The sequence below is a fragment of the Petromyzon marinus genome, chromosome 20 (genome assembly GCF_048934315.1).
Source record: "Petromyzon marinus isolate PM22_M1 ecotype Great Lakes invasive population chromosome 20, UKy_Petmar_22M1.pri1.0, whole genome shotgun sequence".
Lineage (NCBI taxonomy): Eukaryota > Metazoa > Chordata > Hyperoartia > Petromyzontiformes > Petromyzontidae > Petromyzon > Petromyzon marinus.
The window spans coordinates 553,331-574,568 of NC_133686.1; the positions used below are offsets into that span (position 1 = coordinate 553,331).

At 56.3% G+C, this 21,238-nt stretch overlaps 1 protein-coding gene and 1 non-coding gene across 2 annotated transcripts; one reads left to right on the forward strand and one right to left on the reverse strand.

The window, feature by feature from the left end:
- Positions 1-10,349: 10,349 nt before the first annotated feature.
- Positions 10,350-17,223, reverse strand: LOC116944273 (uncharacterized). The gene is made up of 6 exons (XM_032957811.2): positions 16,842-17,223; positions 13,073-14,202; positions 12,397-12,575; positions 11,637-11,879; positions 11,150-11,314; positions 10,350-10,711 (listed from the first exon to the last, which is right to left on the reverse strand). Exons 1-6 carry the CDS (start codon positions 16,932-16,934, stop codon positions 10,350-10,352), a joined length of 2,172 nt encoding a protein of 723 aa, XP_032813702.2. The 5' UTR covers positions 16,935-17,223.
- Positions 17,224-19,806: 2,583 nt separating this feature from the next.
- On the forward strand, positions 19,807-19,879 carry TRNAR-ACG (transfer RNA arginine (anticodon ACG)). The gene has a single exon. It is a non-coding gene; the product is annotated as a tRNA-Arg (tRNA).
- Positions 19,880-21,238: the final 1,359 nt, after the last annotated feature.

Here is a 21,238-nt window from a genome sequence, read left to right on the forward strand (position 1 = left end):
GCAGACTAAAAATCTTTAAAAATTCTGTTCATTGAATAGTGCGCGGGAATTTACAATTTATTAAAACGTATAAGCAAACAATACGTTAATATTACACGCTTAAGGGAATGTAGCAGATAAACACTTTGAAAACTGGACAGAAACAATACAAACCAGGAGATACAAATAGCTATTCTCTAATCAAATTGCTGGCCGGGATCGTGAAAGTTCACGCTCACGCTGGGGCGGGCGAGGAGGAGCCATGAGACTGGCACACATGGAGAGAGCTCCGCTTAAGGCGGCCACACACGGTGCCAAGTCTACTAAAGCACCTCCTTCTCCAACCACCTCTCAACGTCAGAGGTGGAGTGGAACGATGGCATCGCGGTTTAGCGCCCTGCGCTACGAACCTGACGACCGGAGCGAAATCTGCTCGACGGATAACATCGGTGGAAAGTGCTGGACTCGCCCATGCCCCCCCCCCCGTCACTAACCCGGACTGACCACCGTGGTGCAGCAAGGTTACACAACCTCCACGACCAATACAACTTGAGGAGGCTTTCGTCCAGCAGTGGATTGCCCATGGCCTGATAATAATTATTGCCATCAGAGGTCCCGTCACTAGAGCCGCGTGGCCTGCGTCTTAAATGCAGGAAGTTTTTTTTCAAACAACCGTTGTTGCTTTAACACTTGGGTCAGGTTATTGCTGTTGGACCGAGCTACTGCGGCTCCGAGGCAATGCAAACTTACGGACACTATGGGAATCGGGGTGAACCCACCAATACAGGGCCACCCGGAGGTCCCTGGGAGCCCAGAGTAGAATGCTGCATGCGGTTCCGAGAGCAACAAGGAAATGGGCCTTGCTCTGGGTCCCGCCTTTGTGCGAGGCCCAGGGAAAATTGCCCCAGATCCTACAGCCCCCCCCCCGCCCCATTCTAGGTGGCTCTGGACACGCGCACAAATCCACGCACGCACCCACGCACGCGCGCAACTAAACTCGTCCTGCCTCGAGGCGAGGCCCCGTTAGAAAAAAAATAAAGTCTCGCGTGCGAAGAAGCATCCCTGCCCCAAGGCACGGCCAGCACGCCGCCGCCTCTCTCCAGCGAGGATGTCGCGCTGACCGTCCAGAGTCGGGGACAACCATCTCACCGCCATTCTGCAAATATTAATTCCATCGCATCTCGCTATGAAAGGAAATAATCTGGACGTCCGCTAGATATCTTGGTTTTGCGGGATCGCGGAACGGCCGAAGCAATCCTTCCCACGTGTTTAATCATTTCGGCGGAAGGCGCCGAGGGCGTGCCCTGGCCGAGGTCCAGGGAGGTCGCGTTTGTTTTCCTCGTTCCCGCCCTTCCTGCCGCCCGCGACAGCGCGGTTACCGACCCGGGCTGAGCGCCAGCGAGTCGAGCGTCAGCTGTGACACGGAGCGCGGCGCGCCATCGGCCAGATGCCGCGGCGGCGCCGGCAGGGGGCCTGCGGGCGACACGACGCGACCGCCGCCGTTACCGTCGGCCCGGGAGCCGGGACGAGCGCCTTGCGCTCTGGCAGCACCGCCCACTCAAGGCGAGGAGGCACATCGTTCCCCTCGCAAGAACAACACAAAATGCATACGTGATTTGCTGCTGTTTCATCAAAATCAGCATCAAGGCTCTCAATTTGGTGCTCTCAATTTCTGTTTACATTATTGCAGAACCAGTGGTGGAAATTCCATATTCCTATGGCGGGTACACGTACATCAACAGGACACAACCACTGTTGACCTCCTCACAGAGTGGCACTCACTCCGAAGAATACCGAGTGGGAAATGTTTGTTCCAACTACTTTTCATTCAGCAGAGTTAACACCCATCAATGAATTACGGTGTTAAGTGTATATTAACTTATATATACACACACACATAAATAAGTTTACATTCATGAAAAAGCTCAAACATGCTCCGTGACGTACAATAACTGCCCTGGGGGGGGGGGGGGTTGGGGGCGCTCACCTGACAGCAACTGGACAGCCGCGCGAGTGAAGAGGTCAGCACTGGGGTCACTCGAGGTCGCGGGGTCAGCAGCGTCCCTGGGGGTCACATGGCACGAAGGCTGGGTTAGTCAGCTTCAAGAACCGCCGTGCCACAAGGCACGCGGCCACAGCGCTATCCGCCTCGCAGTTACGCACGAGAGGGAATCAAGCGGTGTAGCTTTGGAGTGTGCAGGCGGTGCAATTGCAGCGAGGACCATGAGGCAGAGGGGTCCCGGCGTTAGGCTGTGGTGCCTGGGCCTCTCTGGGGGGAGGGGGTGAAAGCTGACCCGGCGGAGGGGGGGGGGGGCATTCAGCTCCTCGACATACATCACAGACGACCCGCCAGGGATCTATTCTCACATTAGAGACTCAGACTCGCAAACACCCCCGGACTCACATCGAGACCCATCGTGACGTCGCTGTAGAGTGTGCAGGCGTTGCAAGTGCATTTAAATCCTCGCACCAGGCAGGGCCCACGCACTGGCGCTACACCACTCGCGGGGACTGCGCGAGACGAACCAAGAAGGCTCGAGGGGCCGCGGCAAAACGACAACACCAATGTTTTGGCCCCGTATAAAACGCTTCACCGTTTAAAGTCTTTAACATTTGATTTCTCCACCGGCAATGCCTGCCGCTGGCGCTCCGCTGCGGTGTTTGCGCTGCGATTCGGCTACCCCTCCCCCTCCTTGGCAGAGTCTACTTTATTTGCTTTCGACCAAATCACCCGGTAAGCACCCAGGCCTCCGTCACATCTCCCGAGCCAAGCAGGGGAGGGGGAGCCTGGACAAGGCGCTCGCACGAGTGAGCGCCGTGCATGCGCACAGCACGTGGCGCAGGCTGCTGCGTATGGGGAGCCGCACGTTACCAGGCAGAACAAGAGCTGTGCTGCAACAATGCATTTGCTGTTGTACGATACTTATGTGGTCCCCGTCTTCGCCAACCCACACTGACCGGCGTGGTGAAGTATGGTCGACGAAGTGTTGTGGTGTGGGGAACTCCGTATCGAGCGCTAGATTGACACAAGGCTGTAACATGTGCAGGTATTTATTGAAGCGTTCCGGTGAGAGGCGCCTCGTGTAATTTGTTTCGCGGTAATGGTGAACTCTGTGGTTAATGTTTGACGAGGGTTTTGTTCTCCTTGAGCAATCATCAAGAGAAGTTATCAAGCAGCCGACGCGCCTTCCAGAAAACACGCACACAGTCACATGTAAACGTCACACACGGAGCAACATCATACATAGCACAGTGACACACTCAATGCCAATGTCACAGTGGCTTTAGCCACTACGCATCAACATCATCGTGCATCGTAAGCCGACATTGCACTCAACTCTCACGACTGATCTTTGGGTTAGGCCATGCCACGATCTGACCAAACATGTTTCGTGGAAGCCCTCCACCACCGCAAATACCAATCATAAATCATAGCATGGCCTCCAAATCACGCCGAACTCCACCACGGCGCAGTGATCACCCCAACTCCACAACACCATGCACAGTGAACACCGCGCAGTGATCTATGGAATCGCACACGGGCAGATTCCACTTCACATCACGCATCTACACAGCGACGGGGCCAACGCTGCCGCCCAATAAAGTGATGCGACCACGGGAGACGTCAAACGGCCCCACTGTGGGCGTCACGGGTACGGTGCCCGTGCAGCCGACTCCAGGAGCCCCTCCTCACTCACCACCAGCAGCGGGCCAGGGCCCTCCCCAGCACGGCCCTCTCGGTGCCACGCAGGTTCCCGAGTTGTTAAACCCTCGCCACGTCCGGAGCACGAGCAAGACGCGAAGTACTCCCCTCCTTCCAAACCACAAGTCACGTGGCGGCAAGCAGTCGTCGACCGCTCGGATTTTGCCTCCTATTCTGTGCCTCTGCTCGAGTCACATTGACTCGACTCACATCTCGCTCCACTGCATCCTCTCATCTCTCAACTTCTGCCTCCCTCTCTCTGCTCCTGCCCTGCACTGGTGGCATCTCCATAGCCCTTCTCATCTGTGGGTCTCTGTGCGAGTCTATGGGTCTCTGTGTGAGTCTTTGGGTCTGTGGAAGACTAAGTGCCCCACCAAAGCCCTTCTTATTCTATCAACTTTTCTTTTCCTCAACACGTCCAACCTTTTTGAATGTCACCTCACTGACGTTCGACAATGAGACACCCTTGCTAAGGCTAACGTTTCCATTCTCCACTCCAACATTAACTTAATTGTTAGGTGGCTGCCGTGGGCTGTTAATACCGAAACTAGCTGGGTAGCTGGGTAGCTGGCTAAACGGGATTTTAAGTGTAACAAATAAACATTGAATTGCATTTGAAACGGCAGAAGAAGTTTGTAAGACATCATTTATATTGCAACACCCAAGAGATGGCAGTAACAAATACTGAAGGCTGGCACGGTTAATTTAAAATATTTATGTAACTTTTAAATTTGCGTTTCTATTAATTATAGAGAATATATAATTTTGCCATTTTATTGAATAAAATAGCAGTTCACTTTTCATGTCCCGATTACGGGGGGCTTGGGATAAGATTATTAAAATGACTTGCCGCAGAGTAAAGGGTTCTCTATTCGCTTGCGTAGAAAGATAAGAAGTGTTGTTTGTTGTAATACAACTTGTGTGGAAATGAAATCCGATGGATACAAATCCACGAACGATTCCAAACACTAGTGGGCTCAGCAACAGGGTAAATTGTTCGAGTTCTGAGTGTTTTGCTAAATAAATGACTTTCGGACGCAGCGAACGAATTGAGTAGCGATAGCAAGTGGCAAATTACACCTCATCATTTCGATGACACGGCGCTTATCGACCCCAGCACCTATGACCAAAATTATCCACAACGCGCCTGGACTCGCCAGGCCTCGCGAACTAAGCATGTTTGAGCCTGGACAGCGCTTGGACGGGTGACTACCACTCATAATCAACCAGGTTGGTATAGGCAGCTGCGGCGCTGCATCGCGGGCAGCAGAGAACAGCGCAGGGGCAATGGGAATCCCCGCTGGAGCGAGCCGTGAGAGAGAGAGAGGCTGGGATCGCCCTGCGTGTTATTCCTGCGACCGGCTCCATGTCGGTCGCCGCGGGCTCCACGCGTGCCGGGACACGCCGAGCCCTGACCCTGGCCCTGACCCGATCCTCACCCCTGCATTCACCGCCCCCACCCCGGTCCCCGTTCACAAGCCGTCCATAACACCCCCGCCCCCGATTTCCCACCCTCCCTTCGCTTCACCCCGACTGCCACCCGCCCCCAACAACGCCGCCGCGCTTCAAAAGCTTCGCAACTGTGGCCGCGGGATTTCAAAGGGGAACCGAGGCGCGGCGGCCCTCCCCGGAGAGCCCTCGGAGAGCTCCGGGAGGCAGCTGAGCACAGCAACGTGGCCTTGGAGGCCGAGCTCGGGGCAGGTGGCAGCAGATCAGAAAAAAACATTCTGAGAGAGAGGCTTGTCATAAATACAGCGGTGAAACAAATATATCTGAGAACATCTGTGAACATCTGAGCCCCGTGACCTTGGAAACTAGGGGCAGGTGGAGCAGTTCGGTAAAGTTCAAAGAGATATATCAAAGACTGCGGAAAAACAGAAAAGCGGAATTCCCTGGGGAACTTCTGTGACCGGCCGAGAAGCAGCATGCAGTTTCAGCTGCGTCGGTCGGTTAGCGACAGAAAATATCTCCGCATCCAACGCACCACATCGTGTATTCTTCTGCAAATAGCGGTGGTTACACTTAGCCACGTGCTCCCCTACACTCGCTGTCTCCGTTGACCGGTGACCCAGAAAGTGGACGTCTCGGAGTGTTTGTGATTTCTTGAACAACCATGCAGGCCCCTTGTGAATCTCCTTCAGATGCCATTTTAAGGGGACGAGAGGCTGCTGCAAATACGTCTCAGGTCCTCGAGGCATGGGGCAATTCCTTGCCCTGCCAGCAGCTTCATGTGGTCACGCTTGAGCTCCCGATTTAACCGAATAATTATTGCGTTCGTCTCGTTTGTTCCATCTCGCTTGTTGTCGTTTCCCATTTCTTCCTACTCGTTTGTGCAGTTGTGTTCGCGCCACGAGCCTAAACGCAGCATTAGCATCTCCTCTGCTTACATCGTAAACAATCGGTTCTCAAGCGCAAAGTTCCATGGGTAAGCGGCGGCAGAGGAACAGGAAGACCACGCGCAGGGAGTCGCCACGTCAGGGGACTCGTCCAGGCAGGGGGCTGGTGCGACGGGGGCCTCTCAGAGAGAGAGAGGGGAGAGACCCCCTTTGTGAGCACAAATGAAAGCACGGGCTGAATGAAAGGGCCCTGAAAGGCCCTGAAAGGGGAGTTATTTCGCTGGGTAAACTTTGGCCCCCGGGGTTTAATCGCTGCCACCGCGCGTGTTTGTTTAAACGCGGCGAGGGAACAATCCCCGTGGCTGCGGCGCCGATGTTTGCCGAGCGTATCGCTCGATCTGGGCTCGGCTCACGGCGGCGGCTTCACTCAACACCAGCCGGGGAGCCCGGCAGCGGACATCGTAAACACGCGCCGGTTGCCATGCCCTGGTGGTGGTGCCCTGGTGGTGGTGGTGCCGTGGTGGTGCCGTGGTGGTGGTGCCCTAGTGGTGGTGGTGCCGTGGTGGTGGTGGTGCCCTGGTGGTGGTGCCCTGGTGGTGGTCGGTGCCGTGGTGGTGGTGCCGTGGTGGTGCCGTGGTGGTGCCCTGGTGGTGGTGCCGTGGTGGTGGTGGTGCCGTGGTGGTGGTGCCGTGGTGGTGCCGTGGTGGTGCCCTGGTGGTGGTGCCGTAGTGGTGCCCTGGTGGTGGTGCCGTGGTGGTGGTGGTGCCGTGGTGGTGGTGGTGCCGTGGTGGTGTTGCCGTAGTGGTGCCGTGGTGGTGGTGCGGTGGTGGTGGTGCTGTGGTGGTGGTGCCCTGGTGGTGGTGGTGGTGCCGTGGTGGTGGTGCCCTGGTGGTGGTGCCGTGGTGGTGGTGGTGCCGTGGTGGTGGTGCCGTAGTGGTGCCCTGGTGGTGGTGGTGCCGTGGTGGTGGTGCCGTGGTGGTGGTATCGCCATTGCGGAGTCGTGCTGGCCAGGCGTGAACATAAACCAAGAGGGGCAGTCGCCGCCCCTGCAGCCCCCCTGGGTGTTGAGAGGTCGTTACGACATCACGCACCATTTGAGATTGTTTTGTTGACGAGTGCCAAATCATCATCGTCGTCATCATCAGCAGCCGCCACGACCGATAGCACTGCCGTCGCCACGGCTCGCGGTCTTGCGATGCAGCGCATTTACCGCTTGCTGCAGGAGCTCACGGTTCGATTTCCAGCGGCCGCCTTGGTTATTACTGCGGGGGTGTAATCACAATCAAGAATTGTACGCCGTCTGCTTCACAGTGGATGTTAAATATTCCCGAACGTCATTGCAAGGGGAGACCGTTACCAAATAAAAACGTGTAAGTGTTTCAGTCTGGATGGCACACACAGCAGCAATCATCGCCGCACCCCGCTCCGGATTGGCAGATTGATGCCCCCAGGTCACTCGTGCAAGCGAGACTCGTCCTCGTCAGATAGAAACGAGAGCGGTGACAACCATCGCGTGCTGTGCGAACGTCAAGTCCCGACCCCTCACCCCTCCCCTCCTCGACATGAAACAGTCTCCAGGCGGCTGCCCTGCCCCCACCACACCAACCCGTCCCGGCCAGAGGCAACACAACGACTTCAGCCGTCGGCGTTGACGCGGGAGCACGCGCACATAAACAGGGGAGACAAAGGCAGCCGTGACGACAAACACCACCAGCCCCGCCGCTCTCAGCCCTCCCAGCCACGCGGGTTCCCGCAGGTGCGCACGCCATGAAGGCGATGTGCCCGTGCCACTTCACCATTGCACGAACGTCTTCTCCAAAGGATAAAAATCCTCCCCATCCACCCCGTGTAGCCTGCACAGATTGCTGGGGCGAGTGCTGTTCGCGAGTAGCAGCACCTGCGAAGGCCGGCACTGTGGCACACGAGGGGGCGGGTGGCCAGCACCACGCCCGGCCGCCTTTGTCTCCCCCAGTGGCGATGTTTACTACACACCGCACTGGGTACTCATTTGAAGGCCGAGTCGACCTGTATGGTGTGTATGGTGTGGTGGTGTGTATGGTGTGTTGGTGTGTATGGTGTGGTGGTGTGTATGGTGTGGTACTACTGTGCAGGTCGTGATGGGGTGTGCTTCTCGGTCGTGTGGTGCAGTGTGGTGCAGCTTTATTACACTTGTTTGCCCAGGAAACCCTCACTAGGTCCTGAATCTGAATGGGGTGACTATTTTGATGCGTTTCCCAATGAAGTAATTGTGGGTGCATTTGGCACATTTGGACCATGGCACCGGCATACAATGGACGACTCTTCTTTGAATGACGTTGTGTGATCTTTAACATCCACTGTGGAGCGGACGACGCGTATTTTCCGGTTAATGCGCCCGTAGTTTTAACCAGGGCTGCCTGCCGGATTCCAACCGCGTGCCTCTGCGGTGTGTCAGGTTTCATACTAGGGGGTGGTGCGCAGCGCAACAGGAGGTGTAGTACAATGCAATGTGGGGGTGCGGGGCGTTAGCAGGCGAGGCGAGCTATGGTGCAGTGCTGACCGTGGGGAGGACAGTGCCAGCGCGCAGTAGTGCTTCCACGCCTGCAGCAGCGCCGGGCAGAGGGCGCGCTGCTCCGTGTGCTGCAGCAAGACGCCCGCCAGCCGTGGGCTCTCACGGCACCTACCCCACGGGCAGCGGAGCCACGGACAGACACGCGCAGACGCATGCACATCACGGACAGACAAAAACGCATCGACAGAAGGATGGATACACAAACAGACGTACAGATGGACAGATGGACACGGCCACACCGACAGATGGGCAAATAGATGTAAACACAGACAGGACACAGGTGTACATACACACGGACATACGTACAGACGAACACACACATGCAGATGGACGGAGCAGAGCACACACACATCACTTAGACGCTCGCACATTCGCAAACAACTGGAGCCAGATTCAACGAGTTCTCATTAAGTGTGCATTTACCCGCACTCGAGCTCCCACTCTAATCCTGAGAGCCATGGGGGTTGGGGGGGGTGCCGAGGGATGGGCGGTCCGCACCTGCGTAGAATCATGCGGACGGCCGGGTGCGTGAAGCTGAGGTGGCCCAGCGCGAGGGCGGCGGTGCGGCGCACGCGCTCCGAGGGCCCGTCCAGCAGCGGCCACAGCAGCTGCACCACGTCCACAGCCACCAGCGCCTCGGGGACGCCTGTGGATTCACACACACACACACAGATACTACAGATACAGGTCCCCTGTGTAGCCTACGCTGCCGGGTGTCTCTGTGCCCTTAGCAAGCACCTATGAAGGCCAGGCCAAAGCCCGGGTGAGCTTTGACCCGTAGCACACAGGGCTGCTTTTGTCTCCCCAGTGCTGATAGTTTAAAATGAATTAAATAATACATTCGCATTTTATTCGCATGAATCGCAAATGAGAATTTCTTAAGCGTAGGGGTCAAGGGTTGTTTCGCGAGTGAGAGAACCGATTTTAAAATTGGCGATGGGACGAATTCACCTGCGTGCATGTCCGTGCGTGTGTGCCCATGCCTTCGTGCGTGCGTGCCAGCCGAGCAATGCAGTCGGCCGCCAGCTCCACAGTCTCCTTGTCACCCCGCGAGCGACACAGCGAGTCCACCAGCACCCCCATGCCCCTCGCCCGCAGGGATGCCGCCTTCCCGTCCACCACTGCCCGCGCCAGCACCACCACCTACGAAGCAGCGGGATCACCGGGGTTTCCCCATCACGGGTTGACATCAAAACACGAATAAATTCAGTATTCGTGTCGCTGTGTTTCACAGATGACCATCGTCTGCAGGGGTTTCACAGTAAGAGTCAATGTTGCGGTGGGGCTTTACTCAATTAGGTATTTTTTTATTTTGTAAGTTGGACCCTGACGAAAACTCACAAGGGCCCACTAATGTCCACCGTGAAACAGACAGCGCGTGGTGTTAATGGCTGATACACACTGCAGTATTAAACAGTGGCCGCTGGGCTTGAGCTGCAAACCTCTGCAATAAATGACAAACAAGCCCTGGGCCACGTCACCACCCCAAATCCAATTCACTCCAGCACTTGATTGTCAAATCATCGCGTTCCATTAACTACTCATTCCTCCTTCGGTTCACCACCGCCACCAGGGGAAGCAGTCCCGGACCACGTGGCAGGATGAAGGACATCACTGGGTCGGTACGGTAACCGGACAAGGAGGTCAGCAAAGTGAAGAAGGTGGGAGAGTTAGAAGGTCGGCAGGGTGAAGAGGGTGACACGATGAGGAGAGTGGTAGGGTGAGGATGGGGCATTGCAGAGAATGCCGCCAGGCAAGGAGGACAAGGATGACGGCGACATCAGCTCAGCCGCTTGGCCAAAACGCGTGTGGGGGCCAGCGGGGGAAGGTGGTGCAGAGGTCGCGCAGCTCTCCGGAAATCTCGGGCACGGGTGGGCAGGCGGCGCACACGCGCCTGGAAAGCGGCGCCGACGCGGTTGCGCTCGTGCTGCGAGTCGAGCGCCGGCAGGAGGTGCCGCGAGCGTAGGCCGCCCGCCCGCTGGATCTGCCGCAGTGTGCCGGGGCTCTGGAACGCCAGCGCGGCCAGGGCGGCACCGGTGCCCACGCGCACCACCTCGTCCACTGGCGCGGAGCGCAGCAGCCGCAGCAGGCGCTCCACCAGCTCGGCCACGCGGGCACTTGCGGCCGGCCTCGCAGGGTTTCCTGCGAGTCCGGCGCAACCGAAAAATAAATGCGGATCGACCCGGAAGAGGCGCCTCGAGCACCGTGCAGGCGTTCGTGCTGGCGACTGCTGTACGAGGATTCCCCCAAACACGCGGCAGTGCGGGGGAGCACGTGAAGCAGCTCATCCCGAGATTCAGATCAGAGGGACCCTCACGGTCAAGCATACCGTCCGTCTCGTTTGTGCCATGACATTGGCATAAATGGTAACAACACCACAAGGTCCGTACATAATTTTCATTGCTCGTGAATAACACATTCTCACCGCGCGATTTTCTCCACGTATCGGGAGCGTGGGAGTAGGTTTACACTCAACTGATCGACGCGTCATCGTTACGCACTTCAGTGTAAACAAAGTGCGTTTGGCCGATCCGGGAATCACGCACTTGCACCGTTCAGCGCCGGCGGGCGCCACCTCACCGAGCCACACGCTGGCGAGGGTCCAGATGGCCTCCACCTGCACCTCGGGGGTCCTGGGGGGCCCCGGGGGTACCGGTGATGTGGCGGGCCCCACCAGCTCCAGCAGGAAGTCCACGCAGGGGGAGTTCAAGACCTGCAGCTGGTGCACCGGACTTGGCACGTAGCCTGCAACCGGCACCCGCAATGGCAAATCGGCACCAGCGACCGATCGTGGTAGCAAAAAATAAACAACCCATTGCTGAATTACTTGCAAATTACGGAACCCCATCCTACCAAGCCACCACCATCCCTCACTTCCCGCCACCACCATTCGACCCCTTCCCACCAGCACCACCATGGCCACCACACACCATCCTTCTATCAGAGTCTTTATTTAGACTGTAGGAATCCCATGAGCTGTAAAGCTCTTTTTCACAGATGTCTAACCCACCACCACCATCACCACCATCACCACCAGAGAGATTCCCTTCAGTCGCCTGGCACGTACCGACTTCGAGGCAGATTGCCCGCAGCGCCGGCAGCGTGGCCAGCAGCACGGGGTGGCTTCGCGTCTGCAGCAGGCGCAGCAGGGCCTGCACCAGCGGGGAGGGCGCGGGGGTCGCCGTCACGCTGGGGGGGCGCCCCCCCACAGCGCCGGGGCCCCCCCGTGCCAGCGCGCTCATGCCCCACGCGCCCAGCAGCTGCAGGCGCTCCGTGGCCGAGTGTGCAAACTCCACCAGCGTCTCGGCACCTGCGACGCGGCCCACGAGCGGTGTCAGCGAGAGGAATCGGTCAATCGACTCTCGTCGTAGCGAGACGCCATTGTGGCCCCAGCCGTCTGCACCACCACAGCTCACCAACACGTTTTACCACATTTACATTTCACATTTAAAACATTGCAGAGTTTGGAATTCTGGAAATGTAAGGTCAATATGTCATATTCGGACGATTTGCATAAAGTGATATTTCACGGGTCTCCGTGCCAACTAATGGGATGCCACCCAATGCCGCCACTTTACCGATTTGGGCAGTGCACACGTAATTTGCAATCGCACAGGTGTGGATCGATCCAAATCTACGGGGTTTATTTTCAGATGAACCACATTTTCTATCTAGGCGGCAGTTTTGGATATTTAACACTGCGGTGGTGCAGTGGTGGCGATCGGTGGTTGCGCTGGGGCCAAGCGGTGGTTGAGCTGGGGGCGAGCGGTGTTGCGGTGCATGCACTGCGAGCCGGTGGCGGCGACGAGCAGCGGTGCGGCGCTCACCCATCGTGGTGGCGAGGGCCGTCTCGCGGTCAATGTCACCGCCGGCCAAGGCCCAGAGTGCGGTTCCCGCGGCCTCCAGGACGCGCTCCACCCGGGACCTACGCAGCAGCTGAAGCATCGGGGCGGCGGCCCCCAGCTCCAGGGTCGTGCGACGAGCCCCCTCATTCCCCTCCACAAGCCTGGCCACGGCGCGTCACGACCATTCACAATGCATCGCTGCGAGTTTCACCTCGCGATTCTATAATGCCCACATCGTTTGAAAAGGCGAATTCATTGATCGCAGGTGTGATGAAATTGCCTGGTTTTGGGGGCTCCGGTGATCAATGTGGCTGGTTTTCTGCAGGACAAGTCCATAACAGCAACCCAGCTTTATGCTAATATTTAATTGATGGGCAACATTGTGATCCGTCCCCATCCTCCCCTACAGACAGACAAACAGAGCTAATGCATTAACACTTTGAACTTTGGCTGTAAAGGGTTAATAGGCAAGTCCTGCGTGTGCTGTACCAACATATAACCCACGTGCCCACTTAACTCATGGAATTTTCCTGACAAAGAGTCTTTACACGTACAGCGAGGTGGATGGACAGAGGTGGACGGAGCCGAGGTGCTTTCAGCCTTAGTTTGGAATGCGTAAAAAAAACTGGCGCAATGCCGCAAATTAAGGTCACCTCACCCTCGCAGGGCCTCGATGGCGCACAGCTGGAGCTCTCGGGACGGGGCTCTGGCCAGACGGACAAGTGCAGCCGCCCCTCCCCCCACCACCAGAGCGTCCTGGTTGTGCGCCTGTCCCGCTGCGATGGCGCCCGCCGCCCGGCACAGCGCCAGGGCGGCGGGCCCCTCTCTCGGCACGCGTGCCAGCAGGCCGCACAGCGCCAGCAGGAATCCCCTCTGCTTCCCGACGGCGTGCTGGCAGCTGGCGTCACCCTCGGCTATTAGGCCCAGCGCCTCCACGGCCATCGCGGCACACTGCAGGCCATCATTGTCATCATCGTCGTTTTTATTGTCATTTGATGCGGCCACGACCTGCGCCGCTTTGGCCAGCGCCGAGACGGCATCGGCAGCCACCAACGCCGCCCTGTGCTCCCGTAGCCCCGCCACCTCCCGGAGCACCTCCAGGGCGCCCCGCAGGGATGGGTTGGGGCCGGCGCCTCCGACGACGCCGACCAGCAGCTGAACAAAGCCGCCGGTGGCCACGACGAGACCGCGGCCCAGCGGGTGTCGCGCCATCGCGGCCAGGACACGCAAGCTCCCGACGCACGCCACGGCCCCGCCGAACGTGCCCAGCACCCTCAAAAGGACCGGCGCCAGGCCCTCCCGTGCCAGCGCCTCCAGGTGCCGGTCGGCGAAGTCGCGCCGCGCCAGCAGCTCGGCAACGGCGCAGCTCACGGCCTCCGCCACGTCGCCGTTGTCGGAGCCGATTCCCCTCACCAGCAGCCGGTGCGTACGGAACGGCCGGTTCGCCGGCGCCGGCAGGTCCAGCAGGCGCTCCAGCGCCTCCGCGCCGCCGTGCAGCGCGCACAGTTCCACCAGGCCACGGTTGCGCATGTCTGTGGCGTCGAGGCGGGCGCCGCGCGCGACCAACAGCTCCAAGCAGCGGCGGCGCCCGGGCCCGGCGGCCGCCAGCAGCAGCGGCGTGGAGTGCAGGCCGTCGCGCGTCTCCAGCTCCAGCTGCTCGGCAGCGGCTCCGGGCTGCGCCAGCAGGGCCTCCAGGGCAGCCGCGTCGTCCTCGTGGGCCGCGCGGTGCACGGGCGCCCATCCCTGCTCGTCAAACGTCTCCATCGGAGTGCGGGGACACGAGGATACCTGCGGAATTCCACGGAAATCAGGGGCAGGTGTCGGTACATGGAAATTTATTTACAGTAGGTCCAAAAATATATTTCAATTTGACTTCAAGAAAGAACGTTTATATAATAAGCTGTGAATTTGCCAATCAACAAAACCGCCATTTGAAGTCCAAATACAACTTTATACAACAGCTACGAGATGAGATGTGCCACTTGGAGATATTTGGCAGCAATCTCGGATCCCCAAGGCTGTCGTATTCAGCAGCCTTTATACTGCCATAGACTCCACCACGACACCTTAGTGCCCGTTAATGTGTCACGGACTCCAATTGTTTCCTTCACGATCAGGATTATCCAAGGTGAACCGGTCGGAGCTGCGGTCATTTTACAGCACATCTTAGCAACGAGACCAAAACGAGGGTCAACATTCAGCAGTTTGCGGTTGACTCGCTCGGCTTGCGGTGCTGCTGCAGGTGGTGATTATTTTAGCAGAATCGCCGGGTGATTTGTCACCTGCGACCGCTTATATACGAATCCCACTGCAGTCAAAACATTCGTTTGTAGCGTACCATTTGCACAGTCCAGACTAAATGGACTAAATCCATCACCCAGAAGCCACAACAAGGACCCTTTCTCCAGCAAGGGAGAGCTGGGATGCAGAACATTGTTTTAATTCATCATCATTCATATTCCATCCACCGTTGGCTGATGCCCTCCCTATGCTATTACCATCCGGAAGGGTTCCATCTCCTGCATACGGACCGATCTCATCGCTCCGCCTCCACCATGGCGGTCCTCTCCGACGCGTTCCCTCTGGCTGCTATTCCGTCACCGGTCTCTTCCGCGGGTCATCAACAAGCAACATGACAGGATTTCGAGACCCACAGGGAGGGGACTCAAACCCCTCGACCAACCTCTCCCTCACTACCCTGCTGGTCCCCATGAGTGGGTTCTTCCACCACGTGGGAGTCCACCGACAAACCGCGTCCCGAGCAAGGAGAGCGGGTCACTGCAGACGACACTGCAGTGCATAAACATCGTTTAAAGAGGCCATCAATGGTGCAGTCTCGAGCAAGGGAGAGATGGACTACTGCAGGGAAAACACCACGACATGGGGGAGGGGTCCGCCAATACTGGCTCACCTAACACCCCCCCGCCCCCACCTGCAGACAGAGCTACTGCTGTTCAACTTCACCCCAACATTCACACTCGAGCCCCAGTTAAAAGCCGACCGCCATATAAACTCCAAGCACAGCTAACCCCCAAGTCCCAGCAGGTAACCCCATGAACCCAGCAGGTAACCTCGTGCCCCAGCAGGTGACCCCGTGCCCCAGCAGGTAACCCCGTGTCCAAGCAGGTGACCCCGTGTCCCAGCAGGTAACCCCGTGTCCCAGCAGGTGACCCCGTGTCCCAGCAGGTAACCCCAAGTCCCAACAGGTAACCCCGTGTCCCAATATGTAACCCCGTGTCCCAGCAGGTAACCCCGTGCCCCAGCAGGTAACCCCAAGTCCCAGCAGGTGACCCCGTGCCCCAGCAGGTAACCCCGTGTCCCAGCAGGTAACCCCGTGTCCCAGCAGGTAACCCCAAGTCCCAGCAGGTAACCCCGTGCCCCAGCAGGTAACCCCGTGTCCCAGCAGGTGACCCCGTGTCCCAGCAGGTAACCCCGTGCCCCAGCAGGTAACCCCGTGTCCCAGCAGGTAAGCCCAAGTCCCAGCAGGTGACCCCGTGTCCCAGCAGGTAACCCCGTGCCCCAGCAGGTAACCCCGTGTCCCAGCAGGTAAGCCCAAGTCCCAGCAGGTGACCCCGTGTCCCAGCAGGTGACCCCGTGTCCCAGCAGGTAACCTCAAGTCCCAGCAGGTAACCCCAAGTCCCAGCAGGTGACCCCGTGTCCCAGCAGGTAACCCCGTGCCCCAGCAGATAACCCCAAGTCCCAGCAGATAACCCCAAGTCCCAGCAGGTAACCCCAAGTCCCAGCAGGTAACCCCAAGTCCCAGCAGGTAACCCCGTGTCCCAGCAGGTGACCCCGTGTCCCAGCAGGTAACCCCGTGCCCCAGCAGGTAACCCCAAGTCCCAGCAGGTAACCCCGTGTCCCAGCAGGTGACCCCGTGTCCCAGCAGGTAACCCCGTGCCCCAGCAGATAACCCCAAGTCCCAGCAGGTAACCCCGTGTCCCAGCAGGTAACCCCACGTCCCAGCAGGTGACCCCGTGTCCCAGCAGGTGACCCCGTGTCCCAGCAGGTAACCCCAAGTCCCAGCAGGTAACCCCGTGTCCCAGCAGGTAACCCCAAGTCCCAGCAGGTGACCCCGTGTCCCAGCAGGTAACCCCGTGTCCCAGCAGGTAACCCCAAGTCCTAGCAGGTGACCCCGTGTCCCAGCAGGTAACCCCAAGTCCCAGCAGGTAACCCCAAGTCCCAGCAGGTAACCCCAAGTCCCAACAGGTAACCCCGTGTCCCAGCAGGTAACCCCGTGTCCCAGCAGGTGACCCCGTGCCCCAGCAGGTAACCCCGTGCCCCAGCAGGTAACCCCGTGTCTCAGCAGGTAACCCCAAGTCCTAGCAGGTGACCCCGTGTCCCAGCAGGTAACCCCGTGTCCCAGCAGGTAACCCCGTGTCCCAGTAGGTGACCCCGTGTCCCAGCAGGTAACCCCGTGTCCCGCTGACCTGTCGTCGTCGTATCCCGTCCGCGTCTTGGCTCTGGCCCCAGTGAGGTCGCGCTGAGCGGAGCCCCGCGGCTCCTCCTCCGCCTCCCTGCATCAACAACCCCCCTCCTCCCTCATCATCATCCTCCTCCCTCCTCCTCCTCCCTCATCATCATCCTTTCTCCTCCTCCCTCATCATCATTCTCCCTCCTCCTCCCTCATCATCATCCTCCCTCCTCCTCCCTCATCATCATCCTCCCTCCTCCTCCCTCATCATCATCATCCTCCCTCATCATAATTCTCCCTCCTCCCTCATCATCATCCTCCCTCCCTCATCATCATTCTTCCTCCTCCCTCTCCCTCATCATCATTCTCCCTCCTCCTCCCTCATCATCATTCTCCCTCCTCCCTCATCATCATTCTCCCTCCTCCTCCCTCATCATCATTCTCCTTTCTCCCTCCTCCTCCTCCTCCTCCTCCTCCTCCTCCTCATCATCATTCTCCCTCCTCCCTCATCATCATTCTCCCTCCTCCTCATCATCATCATTCTCCCTCCTCCCTCTCCCTCATTATCATTCTACCCCCTCCCTCATCAGCCTCCCCCCTCTTCTTCACAACCCCCCTACCCAAACTTCCTTTTCATCAACTCCCTCCTCCCCCGTCTCCTCATTCACAGCCATCGTCCTCCTTCCCCTCTCCATCACTTTTCTCTCTCGCTTCTTTCTACTTCCCCGTCACCATCCTCCCCTCTCCCATCTCCATCCGTGCATCGCCATCCTCCTCCCCCCATCCTCTTTCGAGTCTCCTCCCCCCCATCAACACGCCACGCCTCGTCCCTCTTCTTCCTCCGCCGTCTCCCTTGGTCTCCGCGTAGCTCCGCGCTTCTCATCCTCCACCTCCTCGCCACCATCACCCACCTCCCTCCTCACCCCGCATCTGGCCATGGTAGAGGGGGGGGGCAGTGAGCGTGCCACTCGCTGCTTCTGGGGGGTGACCCCCCTCGTCCCGTCGTCACAAACTTGCCACTTAGCGAGTGAAAGTGGTCACACAGAGGGGGGGGGGGACGGTAACGATGCAATCTTAATGCGTGATGGGGTAATTGGCGAACAAGTCATTGATTAATTACGTAATCCGTCGTGAGGTAATTTGCGATCGGGTAATTGGTGATGAGAGCATTGATGAGGTAATTAGTGATTAGGTAACGGTGGTGAGGTAATTGGTGATGAGGTAACGGTGATGAGGTAATCAGTGATGAGGTAATGGTGATGAGGTAATTGGTGATGAAATGTCGGTGATGAGGTAATCAGTGATGAGGTAACGGTGATGAGGTAATCAGTGATGGGGTAATGGTGATGAGGTAATTGGTGATGAAGTGACGGTGATGAGGTAATCAGTGATGGGGTAATGGTGATGAGGTAATTGGTGATGAAGTGACGGTGATGAGGTAATCAGTGATGGGGTAATGGTGATGAGGTAATCAGTGATGGGGTAATGGTGATGAGGTAACGGTGATGAGGTAATTGGTGATGAAGTGACGGTGATGAGGTAATCAGTGATGGGGTAATGGTGATGAGGTAATTGGTGATGAAGTGATTGGCGATGAGGTAAGGGGCCGTCCATAAATGACGTCACGCGATTTTGGACGATTTTGACCCCCCCCTCGTCACACGGCGTCACAAAAAGTCAGACCCCCCCTCAAATATGACGTCATAAAGCTCTGCCCCCCCCCCAAACCATATTTCCATTTTTACAATAAAACATTCTTCAAATCACTTTAAACTATTGTCATTTTAGTGCGTATTTAATGTGATGCTGCACTCTGACGTTGTAGGAGAAAGCATTGATTAAAAAGGAGGCGTTGGAAAGCTTAAATTTAGCATACAATTCACTTGAAAATATTCATCGTCTGACTATAATTGCAGATGTTCAGAATATTATATTGAAATTCTCTTATAATTATCATATATTAAAAGTAATTATAGCTATAAAAAATACGTGAAACTTTGTAGTGGAATGAAGCAAAATGTAGAGTACAATTATAACGATCACGTATTCATTCCACAGAATGAAAGCCCTGGTAGAATCATTAAAATAAAAATGTTGAATAACTAAATTTATGCTTCTCCATTCTCCGATGGAGAAGCAAAATGCTCCTTCATGGAATGAATAAAAGATGACCTTAGTCAATTTAAATAATCAAATAGTTAATAATTAAAATTAATCAAAATTAGTGTTATAACAGTTATATTTAATTAAGTAAAACGTGTTGTTTATATTTAGTTGCGCATTTTGATGTGACGTCACATTTCTCACCCTCCACCCTCGTCACGTATCGTCACACATCGTCACAAATGTCTGACCCCGCCCCCCCCAGATGCGTGACGTCATTATGGACGGCCTCTAATCCATGATGAAATTATTGTTGATGAGACCGAGTTAATGGGTTTATAACGCTGTCATTAGTGAGGGGTTACCACAGGAGGTAATGAGGCAGTTTTGTTTAATTATTGTAATTGATAATGAGGTTATGCTGTTGTAATTAATAATAATTATCGTCGTGAATATTATAATTGTTTAATCACCCCCCACCCATCACGCGCCATGTGCCCGTTTCCTGTCCGACGCCACGGACTCGGCAGTGGTTGGGCCTGGGGAGTGCCCGGAGGGACGACCACCACCACCACCGTGCATACCAGATGCTATAGGCTGCTGCGGGGCGACAGTGCTGGCTGCAGTGGTTGGTGCAGAACAATGAATTGTACTGTGCTTCTATGCTCCCCACCGTCACCAACCCCCGGTGAATTATAGTCACATATGCTCCGCGATCCTGCAAAGCTGTGAAAGGAGGCCGTCATCCAGCAGTGGATTGACCAAGGACTGCCAAACGCGTACAATAAATGAGTGTTTTATCCGTGACGAGAGTGGACGCGTGTCAACAAGCAATGGTGTGGCTTTAAGAGGCGCCTTGCACACGCTATACAATCGTGGGGCCTGTGGCGCAATGGATAACGCGTCTGACTACGGATCAGAAGATTGTAGGTTCGACTCCTGCCAGGCTCGATTTTTTATATTGTTTTTAATTGACTCACCGTAATGCGTTTTCTTTATTTATACGGAACGTCATTTACTAGCACGTCGCATAATTCGCGTTCGCATCCAACACGTAGATTGTGTTAAAATATAGTTTTACCGTTGTTAACCGAACCCAGTCTGGCACGTGTGATGTGCTGCCCCCTATGTGACGGCGTGGGGGCTGCATGCAATCCGCACTGGCCCAGGAGCTCCACCCAGAGACCTTGCGCTCAAATGAGCAGAGGCGGTGCTCTTCATCCCGTTTTCTTTATTTATACGGAACGTCATTTACTAGCACGTCGCATAATTCGCGTTCGCATCCAACACGTAGATTGTGTTAAAATATAGTTTTACCGTTGTTAACCGAACCCAGTCTGGCACGTGTGATGTGCTGCCCCCTATGTGACGGCGTGGGGGCTGCATGCAATCCGCACTGGCCCAGGAGCTCCACCCAGAGACCTTGCGCTCAAATGAGCAGAGGCGGTGCTCTTCATCCCGTTTTCTTTATTTATACGGAACGTCATTTACTAGCACGTCGCATAATTCGCGTTCGCATCCAACACGTAGATTGTGTTAAAATATAGTTTTACCGTTGTTAACCGAACCCAGTCTGGCACGTGTGATGTGCTGCCCCCTATGTGACGGCGTGGGGGCTGCATGCAATCCGCACTGGCCCAGGAGCTCCACCCAGAGACCTTGCGCTCAAATGAGCAGAGGCGGTGCTCTTCATCCCGTTTATAGCCCTTAGCCAGTGGTGGAAATTCCACGTTCCCAGGGCAGCAGTGAATGTATCGATGAGGGCGGAGACATGGCCGAACGGTAGCGCGTTCAAACATATCCTGAACGCAGAAGTGCCGGATTCAACCACTCTTTGATCCTCCTTACCAGCCGTGTGTCGATCATTCAACTTGAACGTGACATTTTTTTGAGCGACTGTTTTTGTCGTTTTCCGCCTTGCCCAAGCTATTTAGTGACTTACCTTTTTATTTGCACTCCTAGAGTTGTTTGTATTGCTTGTTATTAAAGCTCGCTGACCCATCCCCACTTGACATGCGAAAGAGCTTCAAAGCTCATCGGATTCCTCCTACAGTCGAAATATTATCATTCTGTTCACCGATTGTTACGGCGGCCCGCAGTTCGAAGGCAACGGCCGCCCTGATTAATACCGCGGGAGTGATAACCATTCCTCTCCGACACGCAGTCCCGCTTCACCATTGACGTTAAAGATCCTGGGACGTCATCGACAAAGTATGCCATTGTGCACCAGCATCTGAGGGTCCAGATTTGAAAATGACTCACAAATTACTCGTCGCAATGATAGTAATTATCACCGCTTACGACGAGCAG

Coding starts and splice junctions, on each gene's coding strand:
- LOC116944273 (XM_032957811.2), bottom strand. CDS start 16,934: ATGCAGGGAGGCGGAGGAGGAGCCGCGGGGCTCCGCTCAGCGCGACCT. Junction 12,576..13,072: donor GCCATCGAGGCCCTGCGAGG/GTGAGGTGACCT, acceptor CGCCGTGGCCAG/GCTTGTGGAGGGGAATGAGG. Junction 11,880..12,396: donor GGCCCTCGCCACCACGATGG/GTGAGCGCCGCA, acceptor GCCGCGTCGCAG/GTGCCGAGACGCTGGTGGAG.